The following is a 21,600-nucleotide window of genomic DNA, read 5'->3' as shown; positions in this document are numbered from 1 at the left end:
AGTTCTATATGAAGTTCATTACAGACTAGTATCCTTAATTTACTGACCTGAGTCAAATTGTATAAGCCTCGGGTCAGTTAACAGCAACTTTGTTGTAGATGTAACCTGCAGCAATTGTTGGGCGTATGGAGCCAGCTCCTGTTTAAGGTTAGATTTAAATAGCCGCATGTGGTGCGTATAAGAAGGTGGAGGGTTAAACGTGTACAGAACTGGCGGAGGTGCCACTACATGTGGTACAACACACTGAACCCTGTGGAAAAAGCATAAATGTTTCTTCGCATAAGTTTCAACGCAAAAGGTAACACCAACCTAAATGGAAATAGACAGTAATTTGTGTCATTGCATCACATTTGGAAAAGAAACACTGATTGAGATTTTGAAAGAAAATGTGACTTGCAGAATGACAAAACAATTGGCTGCATTTTCGAAATGCTCACAAGAGGCCTGCAGGGATGTAGTTTAAAAATCACAGTTTTGCAGGAGGTCATCTCATGATCTTAATACCTCCAAGGTAGTTTCAAACCTACAAAGAAACCGTCATGGGGAAAGAGAATAGTGAAAAGGAAACCTATTGGTGACCCTTGCCAGGCCATTAAGGAACATGCAGTCAGCTATATTATTTTTAATCTTTGTTCTCATGGACCCAAACATCTGGTATATGCATCTTCCACAACTATTTTCAAGCTACTTTTAATTGCAAAATCCAACACTACCGGTGGACTCCTATGAATATGTGACTCCAGGACCATACCTATTGACACCACATAATTCCATAATAGCATAAGGGCAGGACTCCAAACCACTGTTCATCTGTTACAGAGAAAATGTGGCATAAATTTCCCGTTTTCTCTCAACACGCTAAACTCTGCTTCATAGTTTGTAAAATCCTCTATCTGTAGAAAATACTTCCTGGTATTAAAAGGTACAGTACTATGAGAATGCTTCAAGAGAAACAAGGAATTCTCAGCGTCAGAAGCATCATCACCCCATCAAACAAACCAGGCTTATTCATTACTTACCTCAGTGCCCGTATGGCAATAGCCATATTATTTTCAAAAGTCAAGGATTGCAATGCTCAATGGCACATGCTGAAAATACATAATGTCCTTTTTTTTCTCATTTTTCTTGGCTAATATTAACCATATTTCTCAACAATCAATCTAAACGTGGACTTCCTAAAATAGTTGCAAATCTTGTCTTTAACAAAGAGACTGAACACTGGGAACAATGCAACAGATGCGCCTCATCAACTTTCAATACCATCCCCTTAACTCACTGCCACCTCCCTCGCACCCTCTGACTTCAGCTTTTTTGATTCCAAACTTCTTGCTTGCTTTCTTCACCTGTTATATATGATGAAATGGGGCAAAAGAATGAGATCAATTCTATTTCAATATTAGGCTATGGTTAATTTCATAGCACAGAATCAAAAAGCTGCTTTGGGTTCTGCATATTGATAGTAAAAAGAAATCTGAGACGACCTGACTATTTGGCATCTCATGGGATCAATGGCTTGATACCTTTGAAGATGTTCATGAAGACCTTTGGTTGTGATATAGAGATGCTCTGTAAAGCAAATTCTGCTATAATGCGTATTTCATTAACACAAATTCACTAACACGATTAACAAATTGGGGACACAGTTTCTAAAGCGTGAACTTTTAAAACATGTGTTGGCTGTAATGCGATTACATTGAAAACAGCGCTTAAGGTGTTGACAAAGCACAATTGTTCCATAATGTGAGATTGCACACGAATGTAACCATCGTGTTATAGAAGAACTATCTGTGCAAATAGCTTATAATACAACAACTGCTCACCTTTTAATGATGTCTTGCATACTATCTTGCCTCTGATCCGTGGATAAAATTGCTTGTGACAAAGATTCTGTCCGCTTCCAAGATATCTCAGCAAAGGAGTCACTCACTGACTGCTGAATGTTGCAACAGTTCACGTAACCAGAGAAAAGCCAGGAGTTCTCAGCTGGTTTAGGCTTTGTAAGTTTATACTCGCCAATCAAGAAGCAGACTCCCAACAGTTCTGTACCATAGACAGGCATCACAGAACATCGTTTCTCATTTATCAAGAAAATTCGGTCCAATCGCTCCTTTATGAATTTTTTCTTTTCTTCTATAGAATCCTAGAAAGCATAAACAAGATTCTCAAGTGTGACACAAAAACACTGAACAAGCCACCTGTTGTGTCAGCAGGGTAACTTTAAAAGTATTACAACTGGAGTTGCATGTTAATAGCCAAATAACTTATGCCCTTCACTTCTCTGGAAGCCATACACTGACCCCCACTGGCAATACGAAACAATTACAATGTGACAAATTTAAATAGGTACTTTCTATTAAAATTTTAGACATAGGAATTCATAAACTGAAAAAGTTTAGAATTTATTAGAAAAAACGATGGGAAACCTCCATGGGTTTTTTTTAAAAAAAAAGATAAAAAAGATGGCAAATCTCGCCCTCTTATGCTCTTTGTTCATAACTTTTCACAGTCTGATTAGTTTAAAAATATTGAATGTGCAAGTTTAACATGAATACTCAAACCTGTTTAAAAACAATGTGATTACCTGTGCAGCAGATCCTAGAGAAGATATAGGCCTTAGGATTGCTCCCTGCTCACCAGACGCTGAACTACTAACTGTTCTGGTCGTAAGGAAAGATGCTAAAAAAAAAGATGTTATAAGCTGTGGAAAATATAAATTCATAAATAAACCATATTATTTATAGTCTCTCAGTCACTCACCTTGTGTTGAAAGAGGAGTGGAAACAGAACTGGGAATTATTCCTTGCTGGTTTCCTGTTGCTGCAGATGCATTTTGGACTGCATTACCCTGAGATTGTGCTTGCATCAGAGTCTGACTTTGTTGACGCATAATCTGCTGCCCTGGTGCTGATACAATTTGTAGGACATTGCCTGCATTTTTAAAAAAAAACAAAATAGGTAATTAAATGATTATTCTCACACAATGCAAAATTATAATGAGAATTCCTTTGTAGGATATCATTGTTAGCTATGAACAGTCTCCATTAATAGCTATTAATTTTCCTAGTCTGATCATTATCTACTCCTTTGCTTGTCCAACTGTTGTTCTCTCTCTGTGGGGTCTACCCCCATCTATCATTTACTCCTTACAGCCACTCCTCACCCTATCTTCTATATAAAAACCCACTTTTTTTCTAGCTACCATCCGGGTCACTGGACCCAAAACTTCAACTCTGATTTCTCTTCACAGATGCTGCCAGACCTGCTGAGCTTTCCCAGCGATTTCTGTTCCTTTGCAGGAAGCTCCCCAAATCCTTTTCTTTCTCTAGGCAGAGTTAAGATTTTCTTCCTTTCTTTAACTGGGAGCAGAGATCCCTGATTTTTTAAAATCGATTTCAGGCTCTTGGCTGTAAGTACATTGTGCAGTGTCTGTTGTGAATAGCTTCGATTGTCTGAGTTAGTGCCTTCAGAGGAAGGTTCCCCACTAAATCATGTGATATATTTGGGCTTTCCCAGCATCTGGATTCTTTTGTTCTCATAATTCATTCATAAACCGAAGTCTGAATCTTTAAGCAGTAAAAAGTGTTTCTTCAACAATTATACTCTCTGGTAAATGCTTGTTAACAAGTCCAAAAAACAAACAGAAAAATAAAATCCGATTTTTTTTTGATTGCTGAAATTATTCTACATCTCCACAGGATCTCCCTAGTTCCCAATAAGTAATAAAACATTACATCAATTTCAGATCTTATTCCCAGGTTTAAACTAATAAAACATCATTCAACAAACAAAAAGGACACAAATCATACATTTTTAGTAGAAAATGGGGATTTTGTTCTCTACAAAAGAGAAGGCTGAGGGATGATCTGATCAAGTCTTTGTGATATGAAAGCCATTGAGAGAGTAAAGTTGTGTCCTGCTTGTGTGCAAGAATGAGTGGGGTGTCACAAAACTAAGAGATCACTCAAGAATTCAGTAAAAAAAATGTTTTTATTTAAGACAATAGTGAAAAGTGAAACCAACTACCACAGAGAGGAGTTAATGGATCACGACAGACTCAAAAAGGGAAGCTGGATAAACTTGAGAACAAGGAAAGAAGATTATCATTGTTCGGATTAGATGAAGAGACTGGGATGAGGGTCATGTGGACCATAATCACCAGCATGGACCTGCTATGTCAAATGGCTATTTCTATGTTGCAAACATTGTGTAACTTCAAAGATTCTGATATAGATACTAAATAGTTACTTTAAATATAAAATTGCAAGCACAAACTGCATCTACAGAAGTACAGTAACCTCACTTTTTTTTTCTGTGAAGCATTCATTCCTGTTCAACTCAACACCAATCAACTTTGCCTTCTGTTCACTTTCTTAGCTTTTCTACAGATGCTGAGGTTTGTTAGTCAGACTGGAGATTCAGTCACCTTCAACAAAGACTGATCATCATCCAAATATTAATGATGAGACGTCTAATGCATTTGTTGGTCTCTCCCTCTCTCATTCAAGGTTGGGACAATGCAGGTGGTTTCTAAACTTTAATCCCTGAATTAAAAAGAAAATGACCAGAATGGAACAAGACAGAACTGCTTTTAGTGTTAATAAAGACAATCAGAGGTGGGTGCTTTAATTCCTTATAAGTGAGAAATGTGAATTTGTCAAAAGGCTGACTGAGAAGAATTGGCATGAGGAATTCTGCTGAAGGATAGTAATTAAGATATATTTCAATGCTCAAGTATAATTTATCAGCAAAATAGAATGGATAGAAACATTTGAAAGAGGATAAGGCAGCCAGAAGTGGTGCTCTATATAAACCTAACAGGAAAATAAAGGCTGCTGGTTGTGCTTCCAAGAGGGGTTTTCTTTCCAATTGAATATCTCATGTAGACCAAATGCTGATTCTTCCCATTTGCAAGGATCTCTGATCATTTTCCCTCTCAAGAGTCAACCAACAATACAGGGTAACTGCAGTTTTCACTAGCTTGGTCTAAGTGAAGACAGATCTACGGATTCTTAGCTTGATGCCTTGGAAAAGCAGTATATTGGATGTGTGATTAGACTAGAAAGCCACAGACCTGAAGCTACGGATGATGTTCCCACCACAGCTGCTGGGGAATTTAAATTCAATCAATTAAATTAAATCTGAACTAAAAAAAAAAGTACTGGTAAGGTTGTAAACTACTGGACTGTGATAAAAATCCAATCTGTACACATTCTGATTTATGGAAGGAAATCATCTATTCTTACCTGGTCTGTCCTTTTGTGACTTCAGAGCCAAAACAACATGGTTAACTCTGGACTACCTTTACAAATGGCTGAGCAAGCCAACACGATCTTCAAAAGGACAACTGGGGGTGGGCAACAAATGTTGCTGGCCTATTAGTGATGGTCACACCCAATGAAATGATATAGTAGAGGATAGGAACTACTGTATTTCAGGTTTTGATTTCAATTTTGAGATGGGCAATGAGTTACGGTATCTATCTGGCAACATATTGCCTGCATAACAAAGGACTTTTAACATTGTATTAGCTGTTGGATGGAGTTCTTTGCATTTAGAAAATAATCTCCAGAAGCTGTATTACTCATGGCATGTCAGAAGGAGTGGAGGGTCTATTATCACCAAGTACAGTGTCCGTGACTGCAATTACAGTGATGTGAGTTGTCGTCTGTATGGAGATTCCAATTTTGTAGACATTATCAAATATAAATGCTGCCTTAAGAAATGTGACCAAAACAACATCAGGAAATTACATTGAGGGGCAAGGAGTGTGTGTGTGTGTGTGTGTGTGCGTACGTATAAACAAGACAAATAAATGTTAAATGTTACGCCATACACATGATGACTGCTTGCTGCTCAATATACCTTGTAACTGGAGATGCTGGCCAGCAGTGAGCTGCCGCAACTGACTGCTAGACAAGGTAAACTTGTTGCCTTGGAAGTGCAGCGTCACGGGCTGACTAGTCTGGGTGCCTCGTCCTTGCCCACCAGCTATGGAGGCAAGCTGGGCGATGCTAACGACTTCTCCACCTGCAAGGGAAGGACAATGTGCAACGCAATTATAAACAAAATGTCAGCAGCACTGTGCTTTGGCAGTTAGTAAATCTGCACCCAAGCTCTACTCATGCAAGGTCATCTACAGTGTGCAAACAAGGTGTCAGAGAAGTTTATGCAGGAAAAGCAAAAAGTGAGATAAAGATTTTTAAAAAGTTGGCCAGGCAATTAGTTATCTAGCTACTCAGGGAATATCTATTGATAGGTGTCTAATAAGATTGATTTATATATCTACACTGATCTTCAACTAGAGTTTTCTGGCAATATTTAATGAAGGCAAGAATTAAACAGTGCTTCCCGCTAAACATATGTCCATTTTTCTATATTAGTTCACAGGACATGGATGTCACTGACAAGGTTACATTTATTACCTACCCCCTAACTGCCCTCAACACCGCCATTTTAAATACAAACGAGTGGTGCTCTCAGCCACATCAGAGCACAGTTAAGAGTCAACCACACTGCACAAGATTGGAAATCACTTTGGGTCAGATAAGGTAAGCACAGGAGGTCTCCTTCCCTAAAGGATATTAGCAGACCATTTTTTAAAAATGAAACTTCATCACTATTGTGGATATTAGCTTTTCATTCTAGATTTATTTAATCAATTGATTTCCAGCTGCTGTAGTGGGATTAGAACTAATTTCTCTGAATATTGGTCCATACTTCTGCATCATTAGTTCAATAATATAACTGCCTTGCTAGCATGCTCCTTTCTAGCATTAGGAAACTGTTAGAATATTGTTTGATCAAGTATAAGTTTTTGCTGACACAGTTAAAGATAGAGTTAGATCATATACAAATAAAGCTGTTATTTCTCTAATGAGATTTCTTTATTCTCTTCTATCCCCATTTCACCCCACTGCAAAATTTTAGATAAACCTTGACAGAGCGGACTTTTTCCTACAAGTTGAAAACAAACTCTCTGGCCATTTTTATTTTGTTAATTGTTATTTTAACTAAGGAAGCATCACTTACAGCTTCCCATCTAACTAAACAATGAAAACAAACTCCCTTTAGGAGAGGCACTTACAGGCTATGAAATGCTGATGTGAGATGACAGAGCCTTTCAAAAGCAATACCTACACCCAATTATATCAGAGAGTTATAATTAGTTGCCTGTAAAACCTTGAATGACACCCTGTTATTATCTGTGTTATGAAAGTTAAGGTGCATTTTCACACTGCCTTTCCAAGAGCACCACCAAAGCAGAAAAAGCAAAGTAAGACAGCAGAGTCTCAGCTAAAGTTCATTAAACTCCTGTAGTCTGTTATAACTGCATTCATCCCTTGAAATATTACAGGATCAATTTACCTTTCTCTCGTGCCCGGTCAGCTAACTTTACTACATTTAGGATGAAAGCAAAAGCTAATGTCAAAAATTGTATATACTTTTTTTAAAGTGGAAAGGAATTCTTTCTTTCCCAGCTTCACTTAAGAGCAGCAGGGAAAAGCAGTTTGAATTAATAGATTAGTATGACTGACAGTGAGGTTCAGAGAAGAGTCTGGAATTAACTTCCTTTATCCCCAACTCATAGTTAACAAAACCATCTTGTAATACAACCTCTGAAAACTTAGATATAGGTTTCAATAATGGGTTTTTATGTGCAGAGATCAGATTTAACTATGATAAAATTTAAATGCTGCAATAAACTCTTTCCAGCAATACTGCATAAAATTTGTTGCAACTTAAGGAAAACCAAAATGACCTAACCCTAACACCATATAATTACCACAAAAAATGTTTGAACTGCCTAATCAATGTAACCTTGAAATTAATTATCCTATACTAGCTATTTTAGTTGATGCCGAGTTGTATTACATAAAGAAAATTAAGTATTTTAATAGAATCAAAATAATGTTTTGCAAACAACTAAAGGCCTGCAACTGGAAATTTCTGCAATCCCAAACAATATAATTAAAAGACCAACTAATTTTTAAAAAGCAGCTTTTGTAAAGGCAGTGCATTATCTAGAGGACAAACGTATCATCAGGTCAGTACTCAATATCGAAAAGACATGCTAGAAGGCAACGTACGTACAAAAGTGAAGCAGAAGACAGTGTTGGGTTCATTAGCCATGAACCATGGCCAAAGCTTGTCTAAAGAAAATCTCAGCAGGTGATTAGTCCCTTACCAACAGAGATTTGCATAAATAGGGCAGCAAAAGAGAATTTGGAAAAAAAAGTTGGAAACTTGGCTGCTCATGAGGGACAGCCCTTGCCAGCAAGAAATGAGTGAGTCATGCAACAGTAATAAGTGGGAGAATTAGGCAATATTTGTGAGGCCACTTACTAGGCAATCGTGCCTGGGCCTGTGAGGTCAGCACCAGCCTCTGATGCAGCACATTGGTTGTCGGGGCGGTGTGAGCAGAAGAGGCTTGCTGCTGGGCCTGACCCGAGTGCGAGGCCTGGGAAGCAGCCTGTCCCTGCTGGGTGACCAGGCCTGCTGTGCTGCCCAGGGCTGGACTGGCTGTGCTAGAGGTGATGGTGCTGTTCACCGCTTGCTGCTGTCCTGGTGCATTGGCAGAAGTCTGATTCATCTGAAATGGAGTCGCTGCTGCAAATGACAAGTGGTTGGTTTGTGCTGGCCAACATGACAGATTTTTCAAAATTATATTCACATTTCATTCTGTGCAACTCACCATTCCTCCAAAAAAAACTTAGGATGATAGTGAATAAAATCAAAGACATACTCACCTAATTAATGAAGTTAACTAGCACAACGTGTGCAATTCAAGACTTCTGGTTCTCAATTAAATTTTTTAAAAATGGTACATTCAACTATGTTTAGTTTCAGCTCTGGCTGAATCACTGTTATCTGAATCTGACGGCTATGGGTTCAAGTTCCACACTGGTGCCTTGAGCACATATCCACATTGGCATTCTCAGTACAATACGGAGTGAATGCTGCTACTGTCAGATGTGCCATCTTTCAAACAAGGGGTTAGAGATAAGTCAGAGTCTGGTCTCTCAGTTAGATGTAAAAGATAAGACACACTTCTGAAGAGAAGGGAGAGAGTTCTCCCTACTGCCCTGGCCCATATTTTATTCCTCAGTCATCAGGTTAAGTCACCATAGTCCTATCAGGCCATAGGACTGCTCTCTCAGAGATAGCTGACTTTTTTTTTTCTTATTTCCTCATTCAACACGTAAAGGAAATGAGAAATTTAATGTTTCTGTTGTATGCATTGCTTGTTTTTCCCAAATTGGTTTACAGCCCTAACATTACAATAGTGACTAAATTTCATTGGTTGTAAAGTGCTTTTGAATGCTCAGAGATCATTTTAAAAATGCAAATCTTTCTTCTTTTAATTACTGCATAGATGCATTTGGACAATAGCCAGATCAACAAATAAGAACAAAAATGTTTCACACAGCCTTGTAAGTGTCTGAGATACAACTCTGGCTAAACTACAAACACATTTGCTACTCTCATAGGTCCTAATACACTTTAAACTGGACAGGACAGCTCGAACCTTCCCCAAATCCAAACTAGTGAAAGTAAACATCTGTCACTTATGTTAATCACATAACAAGGAAGATGAGAATGAGTTTGGGGGATGCACAGCTTGTGTAGTACGTTGATGTATCTCATGACAGCCTTATTGATTAGCCTCAGGATAAGCATTTAGATGTTCGAAGTTTCTTCAGCTGGTGATAGTCAATCTTGATAATTCTATGTCAGAAAACTGGATGTCCAGTGTTTAAGTACATCAAAGACAGTAATCAGAAACCTATGCATTTTTAAGAGAATCTAGGTGCATGGGGATAAGTGAATTTGAGTTAGAAGGTCAGTCAAAACATTATCCAAATGACAGGTAGAGCAGGCTAGAAGAGATAAAAGATCAACTCCTGTCCCTTTTCCATATGTCTGCAGAAGTCTGAAGTTGCTGCTATAGTCATATTCTTGATGGCAGCCAGAACATTGGTGGTAACAAAGACTATGTAATCTCAGCAACGAAGCCACCCAGGATCACTCTTGCATAAGCAGTGAAACACTGTACTATTACTACAGTCTAGGGTTCATCAATTCTGAATGGCCATATTCCTGGCATTTGCAATATCTGTTGAGAGTGTGGTGCTGGAAAAGCACAGTAGGTCAGGGTGCAACTGAGGAGCATGAAAATCAACGTTTTGGGAAAATGAAGGGCTTTGGCTCGAAACGTCGATTTTCCTGCTTCTCGGATGCTGCGTGAGCTGCTGTGCTTTTCCATGAGCACACTCTTGACTCTAATCGCCAGTATCTGCAGTCCTCACTTTCAGCTAATTGCAATAACTGACCTGCTGCCTCCAATCACTTCACCTAATTATATAACCTTCCCCGACCACTGTATCCCTTTTTAAAATGTTATACTAATAAAGAAATATTTCTCATATAGGGCCAGTTAGCACAACTGGCTGGATGACTAGTGAATGATTAGGTCTAATGCCATCAGCGGAGGTTCGACCTCTGTTGTGTCGATGTAGCCTTCGGACCAGTGACCTCGGACTGTCCCTATAAGTGGAAGGCAATGGTAAACCTCTACCCACAAAAACTGCCATAAAATGGCTCATTTGAAACATCAGCACACAATGAATCAAGGACCTGCCTTCACCCATGAATGAATAGTATTTTATCAAGGCACTCCTGTCAATGGCATCATTAAATGAAATCTTCAAGGTCTGCTAATTCAATGGTCTTTATTATACAAAATAGGGATTACAAAAACTAGGTTTGTGTTTCTTGTAACTAAGAGGTTAAGGAGTGATTTCATTAAAATTTGGAAGCTTTCAAGAGAAATACAGTAGATTGCAGGACAATTGAGCAAACTACAATTAGGGAGCTTAGGAAATAGGAACAGGAATAGGCCTTTCACCTCCTGAACCAGCTCTGCCACTCAACTTGATTATAGCTGATCTACTTCCACACACTTTTTCATCTCCATAACCCCTCAATATCTTTTAACACTATTGATCTCGGTCTTGAACATACCCAATGACCAAGCCTCCACCGACCTTTAAAGTCGATAGTTCCTAATATTCACCACCCACGAATGGAAAAAAAATCCTCATCTCAGTTCTAGATGGTTCAAAACCCTATTCTAAACTACATCCCCTGGTTTTAAAATGCCAAGCTAAGGGAAACATCCTGTATCTACCATGTTGAGCCTTTTAAAAATTTGTATGTTTCAATCAGATCACTTCTCATTTTCCTAAATAGTCTGAATAAAAATGCCAAACCTTTCAGCAAACATTTCTTCAAGCAAATGCTGCTAGAGATTTGGAATTCCATTCCACAAATGAATAACAAATTATTAAATCAATAACCTAATTCTAAAACAAAGACCAAATGAGGCTTTTAATTAACACAAGATACTAAGAAATAGAAGGCAAATGAAGATGTATGAAGTTGGATCAGCTGGTCAGCCTTGATCAGATTAAGTCGAAGTCTCATGACACCAGGTTTAGTCCAACAGGTTTATTTGAAATCACAAGCCTTCACAGCGCTGGCTCCTTCATCAGGTGAAGTGAAGTTCTATAATTTGGTGTCATGTGACTTCTGACTTTGTCCACCCCAATCTAATACTAGCACCTCCACATTTTGATCTATGGTGACAGAACAAACCTGAAGGGTGCCTGCATCTATGCTCAGGTAGATGCAGTCACAACTGAGATTACGATCAGATGAGCAACTTTGAAAATCAGAATCGCTGGCTCCCCCCTCTCTCACATAAGAAAATATTAAAACATTTCCACAAAATCCCAAATTGATACCTGAACTGAGTTGAGCATCTTATGAGAAGGGTTGGACAGATTGGGCTTGTTTCTAGATGAGTAAGGGATGACTTAAAGTTTATATGATCCTGAATGGTTTGATGAGGTGGACATGGGAAGGATGTTGCCTCTTGTGGAGGAGTCCAGATCAAAAGGGCACTGTCCTAAAGTTAGGGGCCCACCTTTTGAGGAGAGAGAGGAGAGAGAGAGAGAGAGAGAGAGAGAGAGAGAGGAGAAAGAAAGAAAGAGAGAAAGAAAGAGAGAAAGAAAGAAAGAAAGAGAGAAGAAAGAAGAGAGAAGAAAGAAAAGAAAGAGAGAAAGAAAAGAAAGAGAGAAAGAAAGAAAGAGAGAAAGAAAGAAAGAGAGAGAAGAAAGAAGAGAGAAAGAAAGAAAGAAAGAAAGAAAGAAAGAAAGAAAGAAGAGAAAGAGAGAGAAAGAAGAAAGAAAGAAAGAAAGAAAGAAAGAAAGAAAGAGAGAAAGAAAGAAAGAAAGAAAGAAAGAAAGAAAGAAAGAAAGAAAGAAAGAAGAAAGAAAGAAAGAAAGAGAGAAAGAGAGAAAGAGAAAGAAAGAAAGAGAGAAAGAAAGAAAGAAAGAGAGAGAGAAAGAAAGAAAGGGATGAAAGAAAGAAAGAAAGAAAGAAAGAAGAAGAAAGAAAGAGAGAAAGAAAGAGAGAAAGAAGAAAGAAAGAAAGGAAGAAAGAAAGAGAGAGAGAGAAAGAAAGAAAGAAAGAAAGAGAAAGAGAGAAAGAGAGAGAGAGAGAGAGAGAGAGAAAGAAAAGAAAGAAAGAGAAAAGAAAGAAAGAAAGAAAGAAAGAGAGAGAAAAGAAAGAAAGAGAGAGGGAGAGAGAAAGAAAGAAAGAAAGAAAGAAAGAAAGAAAGAAAGAAAGAAAAAGAGAGAGAGAGAAAAGAAAGAAAGAGAGAGAGGGAGAGAGAGAGAGAGAGAGAGAGAGAGAGAGAGAGAGAGAGAGAGAGAGAGAGAGAGAGAGAGAGAGAGAGAGAGAAAAGAAAGAAAGAGAGAGAGGGAGAGAGAGAAAGAAAGAAAGAAAGAAAGAAAGAAAGAAAGAGAGAGAGGGAGAGAGAAAGAAAGAAAAGAAAGAAAGAAAGAAAGAGAGAGAGGGAGAGAGAGAAAGAAACAGAGAGGGAGAGAGAGAAAGAGAGAAAGAAAAGAAAGGAAGAAAGAGAGAAAGAAAGAGAGAAAGAGAGAGAGGGAGAGAGAGAAAGAAGAAAGAGAGAGAGAGGGAGAGAGAGAAAGAAAGAAAGAGAGAGAGGGAGAGAAAGAAAGAAAGAAAGAAAGAAAGAAAGAAAGAAAGAAAGAAAGAAAGAAAGAGAGGGAGAGAGAAAGAAAGAAAGAAAGAAAGAAAGAAAGGAAGAAAGGAAGAAAGGAAGAAAGGAAGAAAGGAAGAAAGGAAGAAAGGAAAGAAAGGAAGAAAGATGAGAAAGAGAGAGAGAGAGGGAGAGAGAAAAAAAAAGAGGGGGAGAGAAAAAATAAAGAGGAGGGGAGGGAAAAAAGGGAGGGAGGGAGGGAAAAAAGGGAGGGAGGGAGGGAAAAAAAAAAGGGAGGGAGGGAGGGATAAAAGGGAGGTGAGGGAGGGAGGGACTTTTTTTTTTCCTCTAGGAGGGTTTAAAGAACTTTGGAACTCTGCCCCCGAAAGATGTTGGAGGTTGAGTACCTTGGATATTTTTAAGGCTTGAGAAGATTGAGAATAAATTGTTGTTGGAATTGGATGAGAATGTAGAATTCAAAACACAAGCAGGTCAGCTTTGATCTTGCTGAACGGCCAAGCAGACTGAAAGGGCCCTACTTCTGCATTCGGGTAAAAATCTGTCAGAGCAAATATTATTCTTCCCTTCCTTAAAATGGAAATATTGGTGTTTTAAAATTATTTTTATCACATTGAGAGTAACACCTGAAAAACTTAAGAAATATCTGAGGAAACAAACAGAAACAACATTTTCATGAGAGGATTTCTAAGTTAGTGTACAAGCTTTGCATAAGCCAAACCTCATGCGGTTAATAACGTGGACAGCACTACGCAGCACTCAAACTCCATACAGAACTTAAAGTTTTCATTGCTATGTTTGATAACCTCTTTAAGCTCAAGTAAAAACTGTTCAATCACCAGGTGAGGATGGGTACTGCTTACCCAATTTAAAATAAGTGTCGAACTTTCATGACCAGCTACGTATACCAGCTTTATTTTGTGAAACGTGAAAAGGACCCTCTGACATTCAAAACATTCCATTTGTGGAGGACAGCTTTCCCATCAGCACAGGGGACCAATGCATCTTCCAATGCAAAACAGTGGAGGTAGGAAAGGGAAAGAGACGAAAGACTAAGAGGGGGGTACTGCTCAATTGGAGGATTCAAAAAATACCAACACAAATTGATTAGGCCCATCGGTTTCTTTTTGTGCAGTGTGACATGATCTTTACCATTATGATTTTGAGAAGGTAAGCCAAATGCTGAATTGCCTGGGAACAGCAAGTTTTTGTTTAATCAAGGCTGAGTGACACATACACATCAAATTTCAGAAACAGGATAGGCAGGAAAAAAAACTCAACAGGAACTCTCTGAATTCAAAATATGTATTTTTTTTTCTAAATTTTTAAAAACATTCATACACTGTGTTATGTTACAATTGTGAGAATTTTACTGGGAAATAAACATCCTAAAGCACCAGGCAAGTTTCAATGAAGAACAGATTTAGCAGGGAAGAATGTAGCGTTAAAAATTCATCTTTTAATCATACACATTGGATTTAGTCCTGATAAGCAGAAGATCGATTGATGGTTTAATAGACAATTTGATTCATATTTGCTGATCAGCAAGTACTAATCAGGCCAAATGTTTAAGACTATTTTATCCTTCACCCTGGTAAAATCCAGTACACTCTCACCTTTTTGTCAAAGTTACTATCCAAGATTTCAAGTACAAATTGGAAGGAGAAGTGTTGTATCATCAATGAAACTGCAGCTAGTCATGAAACTCCATTACTGACTGAAAACTTTGCTCAACATTTTTGATTAGAAGGAATGAAGCTGTTTCTTACCCTGGGCAGAAGTCATAACCTGAGAAGCAGGCACCGCCACAGCTGAAGACTTGCCACGTGATTGCCCTTGATGGGTTGCAGCTGAAGTTGTGCTGGGTGCCCGCTGAGGTTGTGTACCAACAACCACAACCGTCCGGTCATCTGGCTTTTGGCCATACTGTACAGGCTGGAACAACCTTGACATTTTTTGAAGAACAAAAATCATAAATGCTAGGTTCATGTTTACTTTGGGAATTGAACTTCATAGCTCTCATTGGCAGTAAGTATCATAGTGTGTTATAAAACCATTTAGCACCACAAAAGAACATGCTGTCTCCTTCGTCATTTCAAAGACTGCAGTCCACAATCCAGGTCTCTCACACCGTTCAGTACTGGAGGTGTACTGCATTGTCAAAGGTTTCTGATATGACATTAAGCTGTGGCCCAATCTACTGTCTCAGATGGACTTTTGTAAAAAAATTATTTCATTACTTAGATTTAGCAGTGGCAAAGCTAACGTTTGTTGCATGTCTCACATTGGCCTTGATAAGAGGGTTGTGAGCATAGAAAATCCATGGCATTATGCAAACAGCAGGGGAATTCTCCACCAGTATCTGGGTCAACATTTATCCCTCAGCCAACATTACTAAAAGCAGATTGCTGTTTATTGGTCCTTGCTGTGTGCGAATTAGCTGCCATACTTCCTACAAATAGCGAGTACAAAAAGTATTTAAATGTCTATAAAGAAATACAGGAGTCCCAGTTCCAGGAAGGCTACAGAAATTCCCTTATTTCAGTGCTGGTTCAAAGAAATTGCACTTTTCAATAAAACTGAAGACACATAGTAAAATAATTAAAAGTGATTTGCTATTAGCCTTTTCTGAAGAATATAAAGAGATGAAAATTATGTTACAGTTGTAGAGACTTCTGGTCAGAATGGATCTGGAAGAACTGAATTCTGCTATGGTGACCATGTACAGGAAGATCACAGCAGTCTTAAAAGGGAAAGCAATGCAGATTCACCAGATAATACCAGGGCCTAAAGGTTATATTACAAGGACTGTATGTACTATTATCTCACATATGGTTAGTTATGTTTGACCTAATCAAGATGTTGAAGATAATCAAGAGGATTTGATAGGGAACCTATTTCTTCTAGTGGGGAAGGGGGAGAAAAGTCCAGAACAAGGAGGAAGAACCTTAAAAGTAGAGCTATGCTATTCAGGAAGCACTTCTTCATATAAAGATCAGAGAAAATCTGGAATTCTGTTACCTAAAAACATGTTACAGTTTAAGCACATTAATTGAAAATCCCAATACGGAGTGACAAATTTTAGTTCGGTAAGGACATCAAGATACACGAAGTAAAGATAGATATTTTGTTTCATTTTTATTCAAAGAGTTATTTTTGTAGGAATAGTACTGGGGAATATGGGTTCTTGTTTGTTTGCATTTATTTTTCATGATTTTTGCAACCCCGGCAGTGAAAAATAGGTTTAGTGCATTAAAAAAAACTATGCTTTGTCAAGTGACATGGAAGTCTAGGGACAGAGATACAGTAAAAACTAAAAGTCAGTGTGTGTGAATGTGCCAGAGAAAGACTGCTGACACCAGATTTAAGGAAGTCATGCTTGTTCTGACATTAAAGTAATAGTCAACTTTTGTTTTTAAAAGAATACAGCACAGAAGGGGACCATTCAGCCCATCTTGTTCATGCCAGCTCAAAAACACTCAGGTGTCTTTTCTAATCCTATATTCCTGCACATGGCCCATAATTTGTAATTTATTCTAGGTGGGTCAGAGATAACCGTTGAAGGAAAAATGAAATGTTTGAAATTTCACTGCAAGGAATCTGGTTATAGCTGTGCCTGCCAGAGCAAGAAACCATAGCATGGAGAAAGTGCTCTCTCTTCACTGCAGTTTTGTTGTTTGTAAAGATATCATTGGGATAAAATGCAAATATTGTGAAATTGAGTCTTTTTTCATATGTCTTTAATTAAATCTTTCCAACCTCTTGATTTAAAGCAATATAGAGTCACAGAGATGTACAGACTGGAAACAGAATGTACAGAATGGGGTGGCATGGTGGCTCAGTGGTTAGCACTGCTGCCTCACAGCGCCAGGGACCCGGGTTCAATTCCTGCCTCGGGCGATTGTCTGGGTGGAGTTTGCACATTGTCCTAGTGTCTGCATGGGTTTCCTCCCACAGTCCAAAAATGTGCAGGTCAGATGAATTGGCCATACTTAATTACCCATAGTGTTACGTGGATTAGTCAGGGGAATGGGTCTGGGTGGGTTGCTCTTCGGAGGGTCGGTGTGGACTGGTTGGGCCTGTTTCCACACTGTAGGGAATCTAAACTAATCTGGAAACAGACCCTTCAGTTCATGTCAACCAGATATCCGAACCTAATCTAGTCCCATTTGCCAGCATTTAGCCCATACCCCTCTAAATCCTTCCTATTCACATACCCATCCAGATTCATTTTAAGATGTTGTAACTGTACCAGCCTCCACCACTTCCTCTGGTAGCTCATTCCATACATGCACCACACACTGAAAAAATGTTGCTCCTTAGGTCCCTTTTAAATCTTTCCCCTCTCACCCTAAACCTATGCCCTTAAGTTCTGGACTCCCCCCACCCCAGGGGGAAGACTTTGTCTATTTCTTCAATATAATTAACATTTTTTTCTTGCTAACTGTTGATAAAAGGCATATTTTGCCAAAAGCTTTTCAACTTGCACTCATCAAAACATTTCACAAGAGCATGAAAGATGATTGCTGATTGGCTGGCATGACAGACCACAACAATGACAGAATAAACATGCACTCATTACTTAGTTGAGTTGAAAGTGATGCAACATCAGCCATTCACTGAATTTAAAAGACTACAGACATTGGGACTTACTGGACAGCTCTTTCAGGAGCCAGCACAGACATGATGGGTCAAATGGCCTCCTTCTGTACTGTACAATTCTATTTTTCTATGCTCATTCCTCAGGGCAATGCCTCGACCAGAGTTAACCTGCCTGGTTTACCATTTAAGCCAAGCGTGGCAGTCAACGGTCAATCAATATTAATGGGTGCATTCTCCAACATCAAATGCTTCCAATAATCAGAGTCTATTTGCCAATTCATCCACACTCTTTTCTCATGCAGTATCACTTTTGGATTCCCCCATGAATTCATATTCTTGCAAAGCACCCTAATGACACAAGACAACAAGCTTCAACAAAAAGGGTCTTTTTTCAGCACTACTCTGTACTACCAAATGACTATTTTCTTGTTTAATAAACATTCTATTTATTTGCATTACAAACACACTGGCAGACTTTGTGAACATGCGCAGTAACCGATCTCTATGGTTCCAATAGAAGTTGGGGTCTACTAAGCCAGGTTTCACTCCGAGATCTGACTTTTCCCAATAGCAACACCAGTTGGGATCACAGCACAGGCAACTGGATTAAAAAAGGTACAGATCAGCTATGAACTAACTAAATGGTGGAACAGGTCTGAGAAGCTGAATGGCCACTCCTGGCCCAACACTTGTTAGCAGCTGAACTGCCCTCTTAATGTCAAATCTACAAAGGGAAAAGCACTGAGGACAAGAGAAGGTGGGATTCTGGGTTCACTCAATAAAAGCTACACTCCCTCTATGACAAAAGAGAAACATGGTGCAGAGTTTTTTTTAAAATAGTGCCAGTGGTGACACTAGTACGTACCAACTTGCCACATTTAACATTCAGGGCTATTACACTGACATCTGTGACACTATTTTGAGTTTTAAAGAGGTTCAGCAAGAATTGTTCAGATCAAAAGATAGATACAGTGGTCATTAATTTCCTAGTTGCGTTCTTCATCCATCATGCTCCTTGGAAAACGACAGGATTTTTACCTCCATTACTACAAAGTGCTTAGCTTGCCTTTTGTGAAAGTTATTTGGGTACAGTTATTTCGGGTTCCACTGTTCAGTTTTAGTGGGAGCAATTATATTAACAATGAATGATGCATATGTGACTAAATTATCCAAATTTAGGGCATACGTTTAAGAAAACCAAATGATTAGAAGGTAGGGGTATACTACTATTGGTGAGTTTAACTGGCGCTTTGTATAGCTGAAACATGATTTCTATACTTAATTCCAAACGTCCAGATATAAAGACAAGGTATAAAAAAAGATGAGGCAGCCACCTACTTGCTGACTTTCACTTTAACTGGTCTGGGTCTGGGTGGAAGATCTGGCGAATAGTAGATTTCCTCAATGAGTTTTCTTGTCACCTTCCTTTTGGGCATGACCATCTCAGTCTCATATCGAGACAGTCGGTTTTCAATTCCAGTAAGATTGAAGGCAGACAAGTCCACATTCTGAAAAAAGTACAAAAAGCAAACATCTAGTTATCGTGGAGTAGCTACTAATAGTCAAGGAAAAAAGTGAAAGCAAAATCAATTTACAACACTTACCTTCCAAGGGTCATATTCAAGCACTTTCAACACAACTGATGCAACTGTATACTGCAGAGCTTTGAAAACATAAGCCGAACAGACAGACCTGGGGCACTTCAGGTTAGGGTGATTACATATCCTTCTCAGTTGCATCAGGAGGTTAAGAACACTAACAAAATGACGAGATCTCAGAGCTTCCATTGTGCTATTGGTTAGAGAAGATATGAGCGTTAGAAACGAGCAACTCAAAACAGAAATGCAATTCATTCTTCAACCAGCACTGTTACGTCTATCTCAAGTCTTGCAACTATCGGTGTGTTTCACACAACAACCATCGTACACAGTTATAAGATACAAGACTCGATAATAACTAGACACTGACCAGTCTGTAACATAGCAATTTATTGACCTTAGTGACAAATAGGTAGATTTCTGAATGGAGCACTTTGGCAAGTAAGCATCACATCTGTATCCTTGACAACCCGTGGGGATCACCTGAGTACATGCTAGAGTATTGCTAGAGAATGCAAGCAGGAATTCTGCGGAACACTTTCAAAGCACCTGTTGCCAGTTTATGCCTTTATTAGTGATTTCTGTGACTTAAATGAACCTGGTACTCTCATTCATATGAACAGTGTAATTTCAAGTTCCAAAGCATTATCATATGAAGAACACCATCATTAAATGGATATTATGCTAAATATAAAAACATCATGCAATAAAATCTCAATGGGGTTGCAATATGATACACACTACACAGAGCTTCAAAATGACTCAGCATTTAACACCGCAAAATGACTTTAAATTCCTGCTAAATGGGGATAAACTACAGGGAAACTTCACTGATTTACATTCCTAGATTTATCAAATGTACATATTTGGTTACTGGTTACAAAATATTTCAAAGCAGTTAATATATCTATAACATCCCACAGTATCTGATTTTTGGCCTGTTCACTAATGGAATATTGTTAGAGCTTTACAACCATTTGTACGAGGTGAGTGTACAACATTAAAACATTTAGTTTCTCAACCCCAACAGTTCAAAAGTCCAAATCAACCACGAAAGATGTTAAATTGAGCACATCGCCCCACTTTCAGATACAAACTAACATTCTCCAATGACAGTGCCCTGACAGCACCCAAGTAACCCATTCGAATTCTAAAACATATTTGGACATCATTACACTAAATCTCGACACCATACCAGAGAATCCTAGTATTGGAATAAGAGTCTGACAGGACTAAATTCTCCAGAGACAAGGACTCCAATTTTGCTTCCAACAACATGCTGATATTGGTAGAAAATAACATTCCTTAGTACGTTCTGAAAGACAGATAAATTTCCCAAGGAAGAAATGGACAAAGAACTCTCCACTATCACTGAAAAGAATAGGAGGCTGTTTTTGGTAGGGTCCTGCAAAGGCTGAGCATTGAATACTCGGTTACCATTCCTCCCACTCACCCCAACTTTACAGAGAAAAATAAGTATTCTGGTTTGTTCTACCAGTTGGATAAGGTGAGGTCCAATTTCTGATCTACCCAGACAGAAAGAAGTATCTCACTACGGACCTCTGCACCCTCATGATGAATCAAAGTTTCAGAGGCAGGCAGGGTGCATTATATCACTCTGTCACATGTACCTAAAAACGGTTCTTCTCAATATCACAAAATTATATCCTATGCACTTTGGAAGTCTTTGATACCATTGATGTAATTCAGCCAGTTCCATGTTATCTATTCATTTATAAGCAAAAAAATCAATTTATTTTGAAAAACTTTACTTCAGTACCTGTGGTAATCATAAAAACTAGCCATGAACACACACTACTTCTCATCAACACAATGACCTCAAGGCAACATCACCCAGAAATGCAGAATCAGTTTTAACAAGTAATTAACTTCTCCTGTTTCTTCCTCACCATGACCTCTGCACTTCAACCTCTATCTCAACCCACTAACCCCACTCCCATCTCTCTCCACCCACAACCCACCCTTCACTATCATTAAATTTTCAGGCTAATTTGTGGAATATCCTGTACTGAATGAACATACATTTTCTTAAAAAAAAAATGAAAATCATCATCATCAGTCTTTGTCATAAACTGCACTCCCCAACTACCAACTTTCCCCTTCTCCAACTGACTGCCTTTAGGCTGAAACTAGACTCTTCACAACGTTGGTATCATATTTAAATCAGACAGGAGTTTCCATTGATACATCTGCCCCACTAATGAATAGCACCCATTTACGCCTTTGTGACATCACCAGATTCTACTCCTGCCTCAGCCCAGTTCCTGCACTGTGTCTTTGTTATCTATAGACTTG

The 21,600-nt window shown here is 38.6% G+C and overlaps 1 protein-coding gene across 10 annotated transcripts in view; it reads right to left on the bottom strand.

Annotated features, from left to right (window-relative positions):
- The window catches only part of ep400 (E1A binding protein p400), a 146,125-nt gene that overhangs the window by 68,074 nt on the left and 56,451 nt on the right, over positions 1 to 21,600 (bottom strand). For 9 of the 10 annotated variants that reach the window (XM_072587693.1, XM_072587691.1, XM_072587694.1 and 6 more), the window contains 9 exons: positions 19,291 to 19,477; positions 19,025 to 19,194; positions 14,854 to 15,029; positions 8,344 to 8,607; positions 5,863 to 6,027; positions 2,758 to 2,928; positions 2,582 to 2,676; positions 1,821 to 2,140; positions 48 to 250 (listed from right to left, as the gene is read on the bottom strand). In XM_072587693.1, the coding sequence (XP_072443794.1) occupies positions 48 to 250; positions 1,821 to 2,140; positions 2,582 to 2,676; positions 2,758 to 2,928; positions 5,863 to 6,027; positions 8,344 to 8,607; positions 14,854 to 15,029; positions 19,025 to 19,194; positions 19,291 to 19,477 (1,751 nt within the window). The remainder of the gene's footprint in view (positions 1 to 47; positions 251 to 1,820; positions 2,141 to 2,581; positions 2,677 to 2,757; positions 2,929 to 5,862; positions 6,028 to 8,343; positions 8,608 to 14,853; positions 15,030 to 19,024; positions 19,195 to 19,290; positions 19,478 to 21,600) is intronic. The other variant, XM_072587701.1, reaches the window with a different exon arrangement.

The sequence above is a fragment of the Chiloscyllium punctatum genome, chromosome 17, assembly GCF_047496795.1.
Source record: "Chiloscyllium punctatum isolate Juve2018m chromosome 17, sChiPun1.3, whole genome shotgun sequence".
In the NCBI taxonomy this organism is placed as follows: Eukaryota; Metazoa; Chordata; class Chondrichthyes; order Orectolobiformes; family Hemiscylliidae; genus Chiloscyllium; species Chiloscyllium punctatum.
Note: the sequence above shows the minus strand (reverse complement) of the source record. Positions and strands in the feature narration are given on the sequence as shown.